General features: G+C 41.1%; 1 protein-coding gene across 1 annotated transcript; it reads right to left on the bottom strand.

Moving 5' to 3' along the window:
* Positions 1-4,168: 4,168 nt before the first annotated feature.
* Positions 4,169-10,100, bottom strand: TRUGW13939_12001 (uncharacterized protein; the record flags this gene model as incomplete). The annotated part of the gene is made up of 2 exons (XM_035495105.1): positions 4,169-8,169; positions 8,255-10,100. The coding sequence occupies 2 exons, from the start codon at positions 10,098-10,100 to the stop codon at positions 4,169-4,171; spliced, it is 5,847 nt and encodes a 1,948-aa protein (XP_035350998.1).
* Positions 10,101-13,877: the final 3,777 nt, after the last annotated feature.

Genomic DNA, 13,877 nt, shown 5'->3' with positions numbered 1-13,877 from the left:
CTAAGAAAACAAAATGCAGCCATAAACATATTAAGCAGATGACTAGATTATATAATTAGGATAGAATTCCCTAAAACAAACATTCTATAAGAAGAATTAGGAGTTCTATATTATAATTACAATACAATCATTGCGACTGTAATAAAAGTTATTAATAATAATCTATTCTATGAATAAATACATCAGGAAACTAATAAGGATTAAAAAATACAAGAAGAATTATAAGCTAGACAAGTTATAAAAAATATTCAGAAAGACTTAGCAATATAGAATGGAATAATCAGAGTACCGCAGAATATAACTATAGAAGTCATTCAGCACTACTATAATCCTCTAACAAAAAAACATTAAAAAGTTGAAAGAATAATTAAAATAATTACTTGAATATTCTATTTTCCTTATATCCAAAAAAGGGTTAAGAATTATATCAGAAACTATAATAAATATAATAGAAACAAGGCAGTACACCACAAATCCTTTAGAAAAATACAAATACTAAAAATACTAGAAGAAGTATAGAAAAATATTATTATTAACTTTATTTAAGGACTACTATAGTCTAAGGATCTAGTAACAAGAATTACCTATACTAATACTATAATAACAGTTAATCAACTTACAAAATATATTATCCTAGAACCAACACCAAAGAATATAACAGTAGAATAATATATAAAACTTATATTACAAAAAGTTTTTATATAGACTAGATTACTAAATAAACTTATTATAGACCAAGATAAGTTATTTATATCTAAATATTAACAGACAATTATAAAAGCATATAGAATATATTATAAATTATTAATTACAAATCACTAACAGACTAATAGCCAGTCTAAAAGAATAATTCAAATAATTGAATAATATTTTTAATACTATTTAGACTGAGAATAAAATAACTAGATAGAACTACTATTATTAGTATAGTTCATATTAAACAATATAGAAAACGCTACAATGAAACAAGTTCTATATTTTATAAATCTTAGATAATATCTAAGAATAACATAGTCTAAAGTACTATAAGAAGGATTATCTGAAGCTATAATAATATAAACTAATAAACTATAGATATTTTATTAGATAATATTAAAAGACATCAAATAGACTAAAAACTAAATGAAAATCTACTATAATAAGAAGCATAAGGACGCGCCAATCCTTAAAAAAAGAGAGAAAATTTACTTATTATAATAAATAATTAAATAGAAAAATTTTAATATTTTAAGTAAGAGACTAAGTAATAAACTTAATATTATTAAATATAGATCTTTTATAATTTAAAAAAAATTTGTTAATAATAATTATAAATTTTAACTATTAGTAAGAATAAAAATATATCTAGTATTTTATATCTTATTATTAGAATTAATTAAAAATCTAGAAAATAGTAATAACAAAGCAACTAAGAATAAATATAAAGTTAAAAATATTCTAAAGAGAAAGTTAGTAAAAGAAAGAATCTTTTATTTAGTTAGCTAGAAAGGATATAGACCTAAATATAATTTATAAGAACCAGTTAGGTATTTGAACTGCTCCAAAAAGATTTAAGTATTTCACTAGAAAGAAACTCAGAAAGAATATAGTTAAACTTATTATTAGATAACATAGAAAACTCCTAAATAGTAGCTATAATTATCTTATTTAATTTTTACAGCTTAACCTTTTATTTCTATTCTTTCTTCTTCTTCTCCTCTAAACGCTCTAACTTTTTTATATTTTTAATATCTATTTAAATAAACTGACTAGTGCGCTTCTAAAGTAGCTTCTACTGTTTCTTAAGATAAAGAAGTTTTATTAAAATTATTTCTTTATCCTTTTTAATTTTCTTTTGAGCAGTTAATAACTTCTTTTATACTAAATCTAAAGATGCTATTTTAATATAGCAACTATGACTGCTATGAATATACTCATTATAATGCTTTAAAATATCTAATTTAATATATAACTTTTTTAAGAGAGTATACTTGTAATAAAAGAAAAGAAGAATAATCTTAATTTTAATAATATAGGTAAACAAATTATTTTTATTAATATTTTACTTTAATAATATGGTTAGAACATTACTATCAAGAATATTAACAAAAAGGAATCAGCTTATCTGTGTAATAGAGACCTGCAACTATTTATATAACTATTGGGATGCCAGTCTTCAAAGAAGGGGATTGTTATAAAAATCAATAATACTTAGCTAATAGATATAACAGCAGACGCTAGTTATATAAGTAAAGGTTATTAGATATTCTTATAGGGTAGAATCTCTGATTATACCTAAGAAAAAAGAAACACCTATATTTATACTTCTACATGGAATAACTTATCAAATAGAAGCCTATATCATATAGAAATAGTTTCTATATAAAAACAGACTCCATATGAAAAGAGATCCTATATAGAAAGGATCTCTACGCGAAAAGAGTCTCTATACGAAAAAACCTATTTTATAGACTTAGATATGTGACTGCATAGTCAACATAATAAAACTATGCTAAGGAACTATGTATTGATATAGTCAAGCAAAGCTTGACTATGCTTGCTATGTTTAGGATCAGCTATATAAAGATACTTATTTATCATTATATATCTAGTTTAGTATATTTTATTTTCTTAAGTAAATAGTATACTATTATTACTTTTTAATATATTTTGTAGCCTATCATTGCAATAGTACTCTACTTATTCTAGGATTGCTTTACACAAACTTCTTATCTTGCCTTCTGTTAGCAGAATACCCACCCTAATTCACATCTTGGTGACGAGTTGTTGAACCGATTGACACATCCAGTAGTTTTATTGTATTAGTCTTCTCTATAAGGTTCTCTGATTAATCCTTTCTCTTAATCTTATTATAGGTGAAATTGTACTTCTTCCAGGTTAGTATCTTTTTTCTAGGATAATTCCTTTTCTAAACTCTGTCTAAGGTGTTCCTTAGATTATTTAAAAGTATCTTTGTACTTGAAATTCTTAAGTAATTTATATATTTCTTTTTCTAGTATTGGTCCTTAGAAGTCTTTAACTTTATTGATTTATTTATTTTCTGATTTTTTCTTCTTACTGTCTAAAGGAGTCATAATTATCTAATATATAGCTGTAATTTATTAATAGACTATTATTATTTTCTGAAGACTAGTATTACTATTCTATCTGTTTTGCCCTAATTAATATTATTATATAAAGTATTTTTTTTATCTATATTTATAATAAGCTTTATTTTTTTTATACTTGGCTATTTCTTTCTTATTAATTATATTATTAAGCTATATCTTGATATTGCTGTTCTTATTGTATTAGATTTCTTACTTTGCTGATATGTTAGTATACTAAGGGAATTCTCTAACTTTTTTCTATCTCTGAAACTTCTATTGCTTCTATTTAATTTTAAATAGTTTATTATCAATCTTGACCGCTATCTCAATGAATCTATTAATATTATTAGATCGGTTAAGTTTAATAAGTTCTATCTAGACTTCTTTCTTAAATATGTTCTTAAAGGTTGCAATTTAAATAGCATTATCATAGTATAGTAGTATTACTATCTATCAGAATTTAGTTACTAACTACTAGGTGGATCCAGTCTATTATAGGTATTATAGTTATTTTTCTATAGTCTATAGCTTATTGATATTTCTGAATATTTCTTTAAGTTTCTGTTTAAACATACTATAGTTCAAAAATAGTTCTTTAATAATAGTTTCCCAACTATCTTTATTAATAATATATAATTTACTTAGTATAGGTTATATCTATTCTGCTGCTGCATCAGTAAAGCATAATACTATAAAGATTATTTTCTTTTTATTATTAGTGATCTGGTTAGCTTTGATATATATTTCTATATTAACTAAAAATATCTTTAACTTAGATCTAGTTCTGTCAAAGGTTATTTATTTATTTATTTAATCAAATTTAACGTCTATACCGAGCCCTAGGCTATGACAGACAGCGATTCGTGTGGATTAGGCCTGCTTATAGGGGTTGCCCCCTATAAACCGGTGCCTCTACCCCCATTGGATCCATGCTTTCAAGGTATCTTGCACTTTCCTCGCCCCAAGCCACTTATATGCGCAGGACGATTCGGGGGCTTATAGTGGGTGGCAACCACTACCCCCTCCTTATGGCCACTAACGTTTGGGCGTTGCCTACAATAGCGGGCCGCCCCTGCCCGCTATCCTTCCCCCTCTCGCTCTCCCTCATCCAGGGCCTCAATGCCCCAATTATCAGTCTTATAGGCCTGCTCCCAGGCCTGTTGGTTATCCTCTCGCTCCCTAATGGCCCCTATAAACGCCAGCAGCGCTGTAGTGGCCTTTGGGTCCTGGAATAGGCGTGCTTCGGGGCACTGCTCGCTATCCTGCAGGGCCTTTACCCCCGCTTCGGCCAAGCCGGCATATAGTTTTTCCCGCTGGTGGCACCACTGTCGACAGTTTGTAAGAAGGTGTCTTACCGTCTCAGTCCCCCTAGAGCACCCCAAGCAATTAGGGAAGTCTCGGGCCTTAATTCGGTGCAAATAGGCCCCAATTGGTGCGTGGCCAGTCTTGAACTGGTAATATCGCCGCGCTAGGTGCTTGGGGGTGTTCGCCAACATTGGGTCAAGCTTCCATCCCCGGGGGGGATAGTAGGCCTGGCTTGCCCGCTGGGCACGCTTTGCAAGCTTTGCAGCAAGCCAGTTGGCCCTGGCAGCTCTATAAGCTTCGGTACAGGCCCGTTGAGCATGTGCCAGTGAGATGCCCGAGTATTTGCCTGTTCGGGGCTTCCCCGCAGCTTTCTTGGCGGCTTTATCGGCCTCTTCGTTGCCTGGGACCCCCTTATGGCCTGGCACCCAGCATATAGTAACCCTGCGGCCGGTGGCCTGCAGTTCCTTGGCTAGATCATGTGCCCGCAGCGCCAGGGCTTGGCCAGGGCCTGGCTGGGTATGCTGAAGCCTGCCTATAGCGGCTTGAGCATCGAGAAACACCCTAATTGGCCCTCTAAGATTCTCTGCCAGCGCCCACTCTAGGGCTTCGACTACTCCTATTAGTTCTGCATCAAAGACTTCGAAGCCTGCGCCCAGGGGAGCTAGGCGCGACCTCCAGGGGCCAATAAGTGGCTTATAAGCTACCGCAGCGCCTACGCGCTGATCGTCTAACCTGGAACCGTCTGAGTAAAGGTCAGTGTTCCCTATCCCACTTAGGGGGTCTGAGGCTAATTGCATAGCGGTTTCAGGGGAGTCTATCCTGAAATCTAGTGGTATAGACCTATTACCAGGCTCTATTGTACGCTCAAAGCCCTGGGAGGGGTCGGCGGTCAAGGCCTCTCGTAGCCTGCGGGCCAGGCCCATGCCCAGCTTCCAGGGGCCTCGGCGGGTTGGTGTTGCCCAAGCTCGGTCTTCTAGCGGCTGCTCTCCAGGCTGTGCATGGGCGTCTCCCTCCCTAAGCGTTATGGGGAGTATTTCTGCTGCTGGATGCCCCTGGGGAAGTCCTAGGAGTCTCAGGGCATACCGCCGCTGTTTACTATCTAATAGGGCCTCTGCTGGTTCCAAAGCTGCCTCCCTTATAAGCGGTCCTAATGGGGTGGACTTCAGCATGCCTGTGACTGCCCGGGCCTGGTTATTAATTAGGCCCTGCAGTCCTTCTAGGCAGTTCTTTTGCCCATGCCACCAAAGCTCGGCCCCATAAAGCGCCACTGACTGCGCGGTGGCCTTTTGGATTCGCCATGCCAGGCCTGGGGGGAGCCCCTGGGCCTTGCACAGTGCCCGCACTCGTCTTTCAGTATTTTGACCTTTTTGCAGGCGGTACTTATAGTGGGCTTTGAGGGTAAGCTTTGGATCTAGTAAGACCCCTAACCACCGGATGGCTGTTGGGGAGAATGCCACTAAAGCGTCTCCTACCTGCACCCTAGCTTCCTGGACCTGATTTTTATGTTCCCTGCTGGTGGCCCTAGAGAATAGGATGGCCTCTGTCTTTTTAGGGTCGAATTTGACGCTATCTGCCAGTCCCCACTCAATAGCAGCTTTTGCCGCTGCTTCTAGCTGCCTGCAGATCTCAGAGACCGAGCTTCCCTGGGCTACCAGGCCTATGTCATCGGCATAGGACAGGGCCTTGATCCCTGGCACCTGCTGTTCCATAGCCTGAAACACACCCCGGATATAGATAAGAAAGAGGATTGGGGAGACCGGTGAGCCCTGGGGCAGCCCTGAGTCAATAGGCTGTTCAGGAGCTTTATAACCGTCAATTACGAGGCTGACCCTTCTATTTGTAAGGAAGGATAAGGTCCACCTTATAAGGTCATTGTCCAGGCCTGCAGCTTCCATAGCCTCACTAAGCTTATAGGGGTCAACATGGTCGAAGGCCCCCATAACGTCAATAAAGATAGTGCCTGTGAGAAGCTTTTGAGTCCATCCCTCGTGCACTGTTTGCACGAGGCAGGCCACCGCGTCAATAGCCCCACGGCCCCGCCTGCACCCCATTTGTCCAGGGTGTAAAGCCCCCTGGGCCTCACACCAGTCCGCTATAAGGCCTGCAGCCAGCTTCTCAACAACCTTGCCCAGGCAGCTAAGCAAGCTTATCACCCTCCAGGCCTTCACCTGGGTGTAATCAGGCTTCCCTGGCTTCCGAAGTAGGATGCCTTTAGCGGTCTTCCAGGCCCCTGGGTGCACCCCAAGCCGAAAGCACTGCCTAGCCATCCCTATGATTCGGGGTGAGTCTAGTGCCCAGAGTAGCCGGCATGCTTTAAAATTGAGCCTGTCGGCCCCCGGAGCTTTCTTAATGCTCTGGCTGAATAAAGCCTGATGCACCCGCTCTGGCGTTATAAGCATGTGGGCCTGTCCACCTGGCAGCTCCCCAGGAGGGGAGCTACGGGGGGCGTTAGGAAATGCCATTTCCCTGATTAGGGCTTCTTTATCGGCCATGGTAGTGGCAGGGGGAGCCCCTAGATCCGGGCCTTGGAGTGCTGGGGTGGTGGGATTAGTCCGTGGCTTAGTGTACTGTAGGGCTATCCAACACCTATTAGGATCTCCTGGAGAAGGCTTTTCCAGGCCATCCCTAGGGCCTTTGGGAAAAGGGTTCCCAGTGGGGTTCGAACCTTTTTTCCACTCTTCCTTCCCCCCAGGGCCTCCCTCAGCAAGGAAGACCTCCCAGCAGGTCCTTTTAGCCGCCTTTATTTCATGGTAATAAGCGGTTCTTGCAGCCTTGAATTCGGTGTCGGTACAGGCATGGGCCTGCCACCGCTTGCGGGCTGCAGCCCATAAGCTCCGGGCTTGCCGCAGCTCTGGCTTCCACCACCGCTTAGAGCGTGCACAAAGCCGTACTGCTTTGGCATGCCTATCGAGTACGCTGGTTAGGGTGTCCTGCACCCAATTGGCCTCTCTAGCAAGGTCTTCCTCGGTGCATTGATCACTAAGAGGGGGGTGGCCTACAGCCTCTGAGGCCCAAGCTGCTGTGGCCAGCTTTAGGGCTTCCTCGTTTACCTGCAGAGCTTCTATCTGCCACCCAGTAATCTCCCCGGAGATTCCTCCTGGGGGGGGTTCTAGGGCTTCCCAGGCTAGGACGATAAGCTCATGGTCAGATGTTGTAGGCTTATCCTTATCCACCTCCCAGGCTTGCAGAGGCCCTAGGGTTGGCGAGGATAACGCTAAATCAATAATTGACACCCCCTCGGTCTTCTTATAGCGTGTGGCCTCCCCCAGTGGGTTATTAACATATAGTGAGTGCCGCTCTATAAGCTGTTCCAAGGGCTCAGCGTTAACCCGGCCCTTGGCCAGTGGGTTCCACGAAGGGCTATGGGCGTTGAAATCACCCACTAATAGGCACCTACCCACTATAAGCAGGTCCCAGTCTGCGTCCTCGATGGCCCGGCGTCGTCTAGGGAAGGCCCCTTGCCACCGGTAACTGGCCCCAATCCACACATCATAGCAGTTGACTATTCTAGTGCGTCGGGGGGCATGCCCGCTAATTATTGGTGCTTCCCATATGTCCAGGGCCTGTAAATAGGGGTGGTCTACTAAATCAGTGCGGTTCTCGACCCTAACCGCCCCTATAAGGTCTTTACGGATGGCCATAAGCACCCGTTGATCCCGCTTCTCCCCCCCTGGCCAGTACAGCAGATAGCCTGGGTGGGAGAAGTCATAGGCAATATAAGGCTCTTGCAGGCATATAATGCCTATTTGCCGCTCTATCCCCGCTTCTAGAGCCCCTAAGGTTGCGGGGTAGGTACGGCCGCAATTATGTTGAATAATCAACATTAATAGGGGCTGCAGCTCCAGGCGTTGGTGTTGGACACGGGGATGAGTACGGTAGGGGTGATGTCCCTGGGGCATCTTCCATAGCGTCATCGACCTCCCTAAGCTTTGGGGCTTGGGGGGCGTCCTGGGTAGTGGTTGGGGGAGAAGCCTCCTCAGCAACGCCTTCCCATTCGGTCCATTCAGGGGGGGGAGGGGGCATAACGACCTCTACGCCAGGGAAGCGCTTATGGAGTCGCCGGCGGGCCTCCCGAAGCTTGGGGCACCCCGGGGAATCAGCCTGGTGCTTCCCCCCACAGTTGCCGCATTTAGTGGGTGCATGCAGGCATGGGTGGCCTGTTTGGGCCCTGCAGTCTAGCACGTTGCAGGTGTGCTCTTGGGCTTCATGGGCGCCAGCACACACGGTGCAGAGTGGTGGTCGGGTGCCGCAGCCTCTATAAGTTCGGTGGCCAATGCCGCAGCATCGGGTGCAAACGGTGTCTTTACCCACTTCGTGATAGGGGCTGGTAGGGTGCCTGTTGCCCCCGAAGCGTACGCCCCGGGCGAGTAGCCTGCGGGCGTCATCTAGGCCTCCTACTGTTATAACGATAGTAGAGAAACGCTGCTTATTAGTCTGGATAGCCGCTATCGGCTTGATCCAGGTAGGGTTTCTCATTAGGGTGCATGTGCCCCCTAATTCAATTTCTTCCCTGGCTAGGCCTAGCCCTGAGGCGCTATAGCGGGCTACCGGCACCGCATGCACCTTAATCTTGTGCCACTGTTGGTCTGCTTCCACTGAGATGACTGCGGGGTCGACCCGGTGGCAGGCAGCCACTAATAGGTCCTTATAGGCTGGTAATAGCGAGCCTACGGTGCTTCCTTGGTCCAATAGGGCTGAGATAGCCCCTGATTCGGTGTAATTGGCGTCTATTACCCTGGCGAAGTTCGGGAAGCCTGCCTGGGCTAGGCAGCGGTTAAGCTGCAAGATGACATCGGCTTTAGACTTTCTAGGGGCGGTGCGGCCATTTTCACGCCTAAATATAAGCCTGCGGTCTCCCTTGTTGCTTCCGCGAATAGGCTTCAGGCTCCCTGGGTCCATTTGGACTTTTGGGGGCTGGTTCGGGGAGTAAGCCCGTTTTTTTGTAACGATTTGCCACTCCTGGGCATTGCTGGCCGCTATATCGGCCCACTGGGGGCCTGCTGCGGGCTTCACCCCAGGGGGTGGTTTTGATATCGGGGGTGAGGCTCTGCGTGGCTCTATGGGCTTAGCGGCCCTATTCGGGTTAGCTTGGGGGCCATGGGCGACCTCTGCAAACGTCGTCCCCTGGGATGGCAGAGGCTGTCGTGGGCCCTGGCGGTCGCCCCCTGACGATAGGGGCTTTAGGGGGTGGTTTGGGGCGTTCGGGGAGGCCTGTTGAGCTTCTAGGGTTGAGAAACGGCGCTCCAGAGCGCCCAATTGGCCTGTGAGGCGCTGCTCCATAGCCTCTACCAGAGAGGTCATATAGGCCTTCATAGCGGCCATCTCCGCGTGCAGCGCGCTATTGCTGCTTGCAAAGTGGCCTAATAAGGCCTGTTCCATGTCCTTGTAGGCTGGGCCGATTAGGGCCTTCATGGGGGCTCTTTCTGCCCCGTCAGGGCTGTGTTCCTGTAGTCTCTTCCCTAGAGTTTTAGGTGCTTCCTGGGAGCCTGGCACGCTGCTTAGGGGGGGAAACAACTCCCTAGGGTTGATTTCCAGGCTAGGCAAGAAGCCCTCGCTCTGAGGGACTGTTGCACTTGCCTCGGGGGGCGCTGGTGGTGCTGTCCCCGCTGGGGTGCCTATATAGGCCCCTACGGGGTTCACCAGACCTAGCGCCTGCCCCCCTGGGTCTAGGGGGTGGTTGTCGATATTGGGGAGTCCAGGGGCCATAGCGAAGCCCTGGATGCCTTCCAGTAGCATTGAATTTCAAAAGGTTGATTTTTGATTTTCCCGGCGGGTATTAGATTATTAATTGTCAAAGGTTATAGGTTTTAGTAGTTTAATTTTATTGCCAGCTATTCTAATTTTACTAGATAATATAGCTATAACTTAAGCTTTGAGTTGGTTAATATAATTATCTTTTTTAATAACTATAGCTTGTAGTCTTTGAATATATTTATTTATTTAATTAATAACTTTTTCTAATATAGTAAATCTTTACTAGATTTATTTATCAGGTTTATTGTTACTGTTTTAATCAACTGGTCTTACTTATCTTATAGGTGGGTATAGGATTACTGGTTCTACTGCTAGTATATTGCTATTTTCTATTATAATTAGCTTGTTAATAAGATTTAATTATTTATCTAGTTCTTAAAACTTTTATGTTATAAAGGTGTTTTATTGTTAATTAGTTTAACAACTTATTACTAAGATATGAATTGGAGTGGGTATTCTGTTAATAGAAGGTAAGATAAGAACGATGTGTAAAGTAATTCTAGAATAAGTAGAGTACTATCACAATGATAGACTACAAAGTATATTGAAGAGTAATAGTAATATACTATTTGCTTAAGAGAATAAAATATAATAAGCTAGATATATAATAGTAAATGAGTGTCTTTATATAGCTGATCCTAAATATAATAAATATAGTCAATGCTCTGTTAGCTATATTATTAATATATCCAAATATAGTCTAGCTATATTTAGCTATATTCTCTATATAGTCATATACTATGGTATACTTTCATTGATATAGTGCATGCGCACTGTTAGGGTGCATCTGTACTGGGTGTATTTGTATAGGATAGGTGGTTCTGCACTAAGTATATTTGCATGGAAATAGTGTAGCTGCACCATTTAGGGTGTATGTCTACTTGGTGTATCTTCATTAAATCAGTGCATCTGCACTATTTAGATCATGTGAGTTCCTGTGTAGTTGCTTTTATTTTCGTTCTTATAATTAGCAAGTCTACTCTATAGAAGTTTTAGGCAGCTTGCTTATGTAAGTAGCGTCCGCTACTTATCGATTGGCTGAGCGTTCACGATTCTTATGACACCAATATGGCTACGGCACATACTAATACACTATTATACTCCTATTAGATAATACACTGGTTCAATAATTCGATACAAAAATCCAAACACGCCTGCTCCACAGAGCTCAATGGCAGCATGGTAATATTACTAACCTCCTCCTTATTCTCTGGGAGGCGCTTAATATCAAATATAGTATCCATATCAACCATTCTCTCTATAGCCATCTCCTCCATCATCTTCTTTATCCCATCACTCCTATTATTAAAAAAATTAGATTTATTACTATCTACAGATAATAAATTAATCAATATAGTATCTCTCTCTTCCTTCTCTTTCTCCTCCTCCTCCTCCTTCTCCTCCTTCTCTTCTTCTTTCTCTATCTATAGTACCCACGTGGCCCCAGATCACATAATCACCTTACCCTTGCTCGCCTAACAGATAGATAGAATCCACACCATATCAACTAACCGCTTCTATACCATGCGTTGTCATCGCATAAATCAGTATAAAGGACTAGTCTACTCATGCAGCGGCTGTGTACACTAAAAAAATATCAATATCTCCTGCCACAGCTGTATCTGCTTCACAATTAACTCCTTATCCTAGTACGCCTTTAACAAGATATACCGCGTCTAATACTGCTCAGTCTGAATAGCTTCTAATCACATAAATACCCCAATCTGGTGAATTACAGACAACTGACTGATTGTAGCCAACCACGTCATAACTATCTAAATAGCATAGGCTTCTAGCTCAATAGACAGCTGGCTATTGATTCCCACGGGGAATAGGCTTACACTCTATATCAAATTGGGAATGTCAAATTCCTCTAAATACTTCACCCACTCAGTTCGCTATAACCACAGGTTGACCTTGTCGACCTAGCTAGTCTAGATCTTCTAATCTGCTGCCTCTTATACACTGCGCCAATACGTCTATATGTTCTGGATTAACATCTTACATGCATTACCATTAAAGGCCACGGCTTTATCTATCTTAGGAATAATTGTAAAATACTGCAAGTTAGCCTTAATAGGAAACAATTACTAATATTGAATAAGATGGCATGCGTGGTCCTATTTGTACTGAATCTATTTCTACTCTATGTAGATAGGCTGTCCAATCTTTCAGGTCTAGGACTACTGATAATGCTTGATCTAATGCTACCATATAGTAGACATAGTAGTGTATATATATTGGCATAAATAAGAACTTAATTGATATTGATATCTATCAACAGGTATAACCAACTGTAGGATTATTATAGTCTAAATAGCTGGGATATTTAACTCGATCAGGTTATATATAATATTAAGCTATATACAGATATTATTAGCTAATATAATATGTATAGTAGTAGATATATAACAGTACACATAACGCAAATACATTTCAATCTAGCTAAGCTACATAGTATAGCAATACTCCTGATATACCATAATAAGAAACTCCTTTAATTACTTAAAAAACATGTTATATATGATAATAATAATGAATTGCTCTAGTAAATATAATAAATACTAATACTATCTATAATAGTAATAGTAATCTGTAGTATAAACAATATATAATTATATATAACTATGCCTTAATATATCAGAACCCCTGATAATCCGTCATAGCGCACACGCGATATATCCTGACCACTAACGCCCATCACACCCTAACCAAAACAACCTAAAAAACCTATCCTTTTCAATTAACCATGACAGCAGCACAATAACTTGAATATTACTTATTCTCCAGTGACAAGCGATTTAATAGTATAAAAATAACTGGTCTAATTTTAAGGACGATCAGGCGACAAAACCTAATTGTAATCTATAAAAGTTCATAATTATAGTCTATAACACTAACCCTAGATTTAACTAGCAAAAATAACCCTAAAATAGAGTTTGTGATTGTAGTACAGTTCACTACACTCAGGTATTTTGGTTAGGAATATACATAAATATCTACTCTATAATAGTGGTTGTGGTGTATATAGATGGATGTTGTTTATAATGGTAATTTTTCTGAATGGAATGTTGATTAACTCTAACTATGTTTGACTAGTTTAGGAAATACTTGCCGTTCTAACTAAGGATAATGCTTCTGTATCTTAACTCTATCGAAAAATAACTTTAATAATTTTGAATAACTTGTAACAATATAACTGATTGTTTAAATGTGCTAAAATTCATATGGATGATATATACAACAGTGGATAATAATAGGTCTAAATATGAATTACTACCCCTATCTAAATATAGATGTGGAGAGTATGGTAATTACAAAAATGCCTCTACTCTGGATTGCCTAGCACGACGCTAACGTTTGTTAACAAAATTAAATGCCCCTACTAGTACGGGCATTATGCATTGATGATAGGATGCAGGATCGTAGAGGCTGTGATCACAGAGCTGCGCCCGGCAGGATCATGTAGTCTAGTATAGTGGGGATCGGCACTAGATATGGGACGAGGTTCAGTCTATTTAGTAGAGCTGCACCCCCATAGCTGGCGTTCTCTCTTCTCTTTCTTCCTTAGTTTAGTCTCTTCGAATTTGATCCTTTTGGCCTTCGCTTCGCCCTCGTGTGTTAGCCTTTTGGAGTGCCGGTCTTTCTACACTCGTAGGACCCTATAGATCTTGAGAGAATAATCTTAGGACTGTAGATATTGTAAGAGGATTCTCTTAAGATAATTCT

Source organism: Talaromyces rugulosus, chromosome VI (genome assembly GCF_013368755.1).
Source record: "Talaromyces rugulosus chromosome VI, complete sequence".
Classification (NCBI taxonomy): Eukaryota; Fungi; Ascomycota; class Eurotiomycetes; order Eurotiales; family Trichocomaceae; genus Talaromyces; species Talaromyces rugulosus.
The sequence above is the reverse complement of the archived record's forward strand: the minus strand, read 5'-3'. Positions and strand labels throughout refer to the sequence as shown.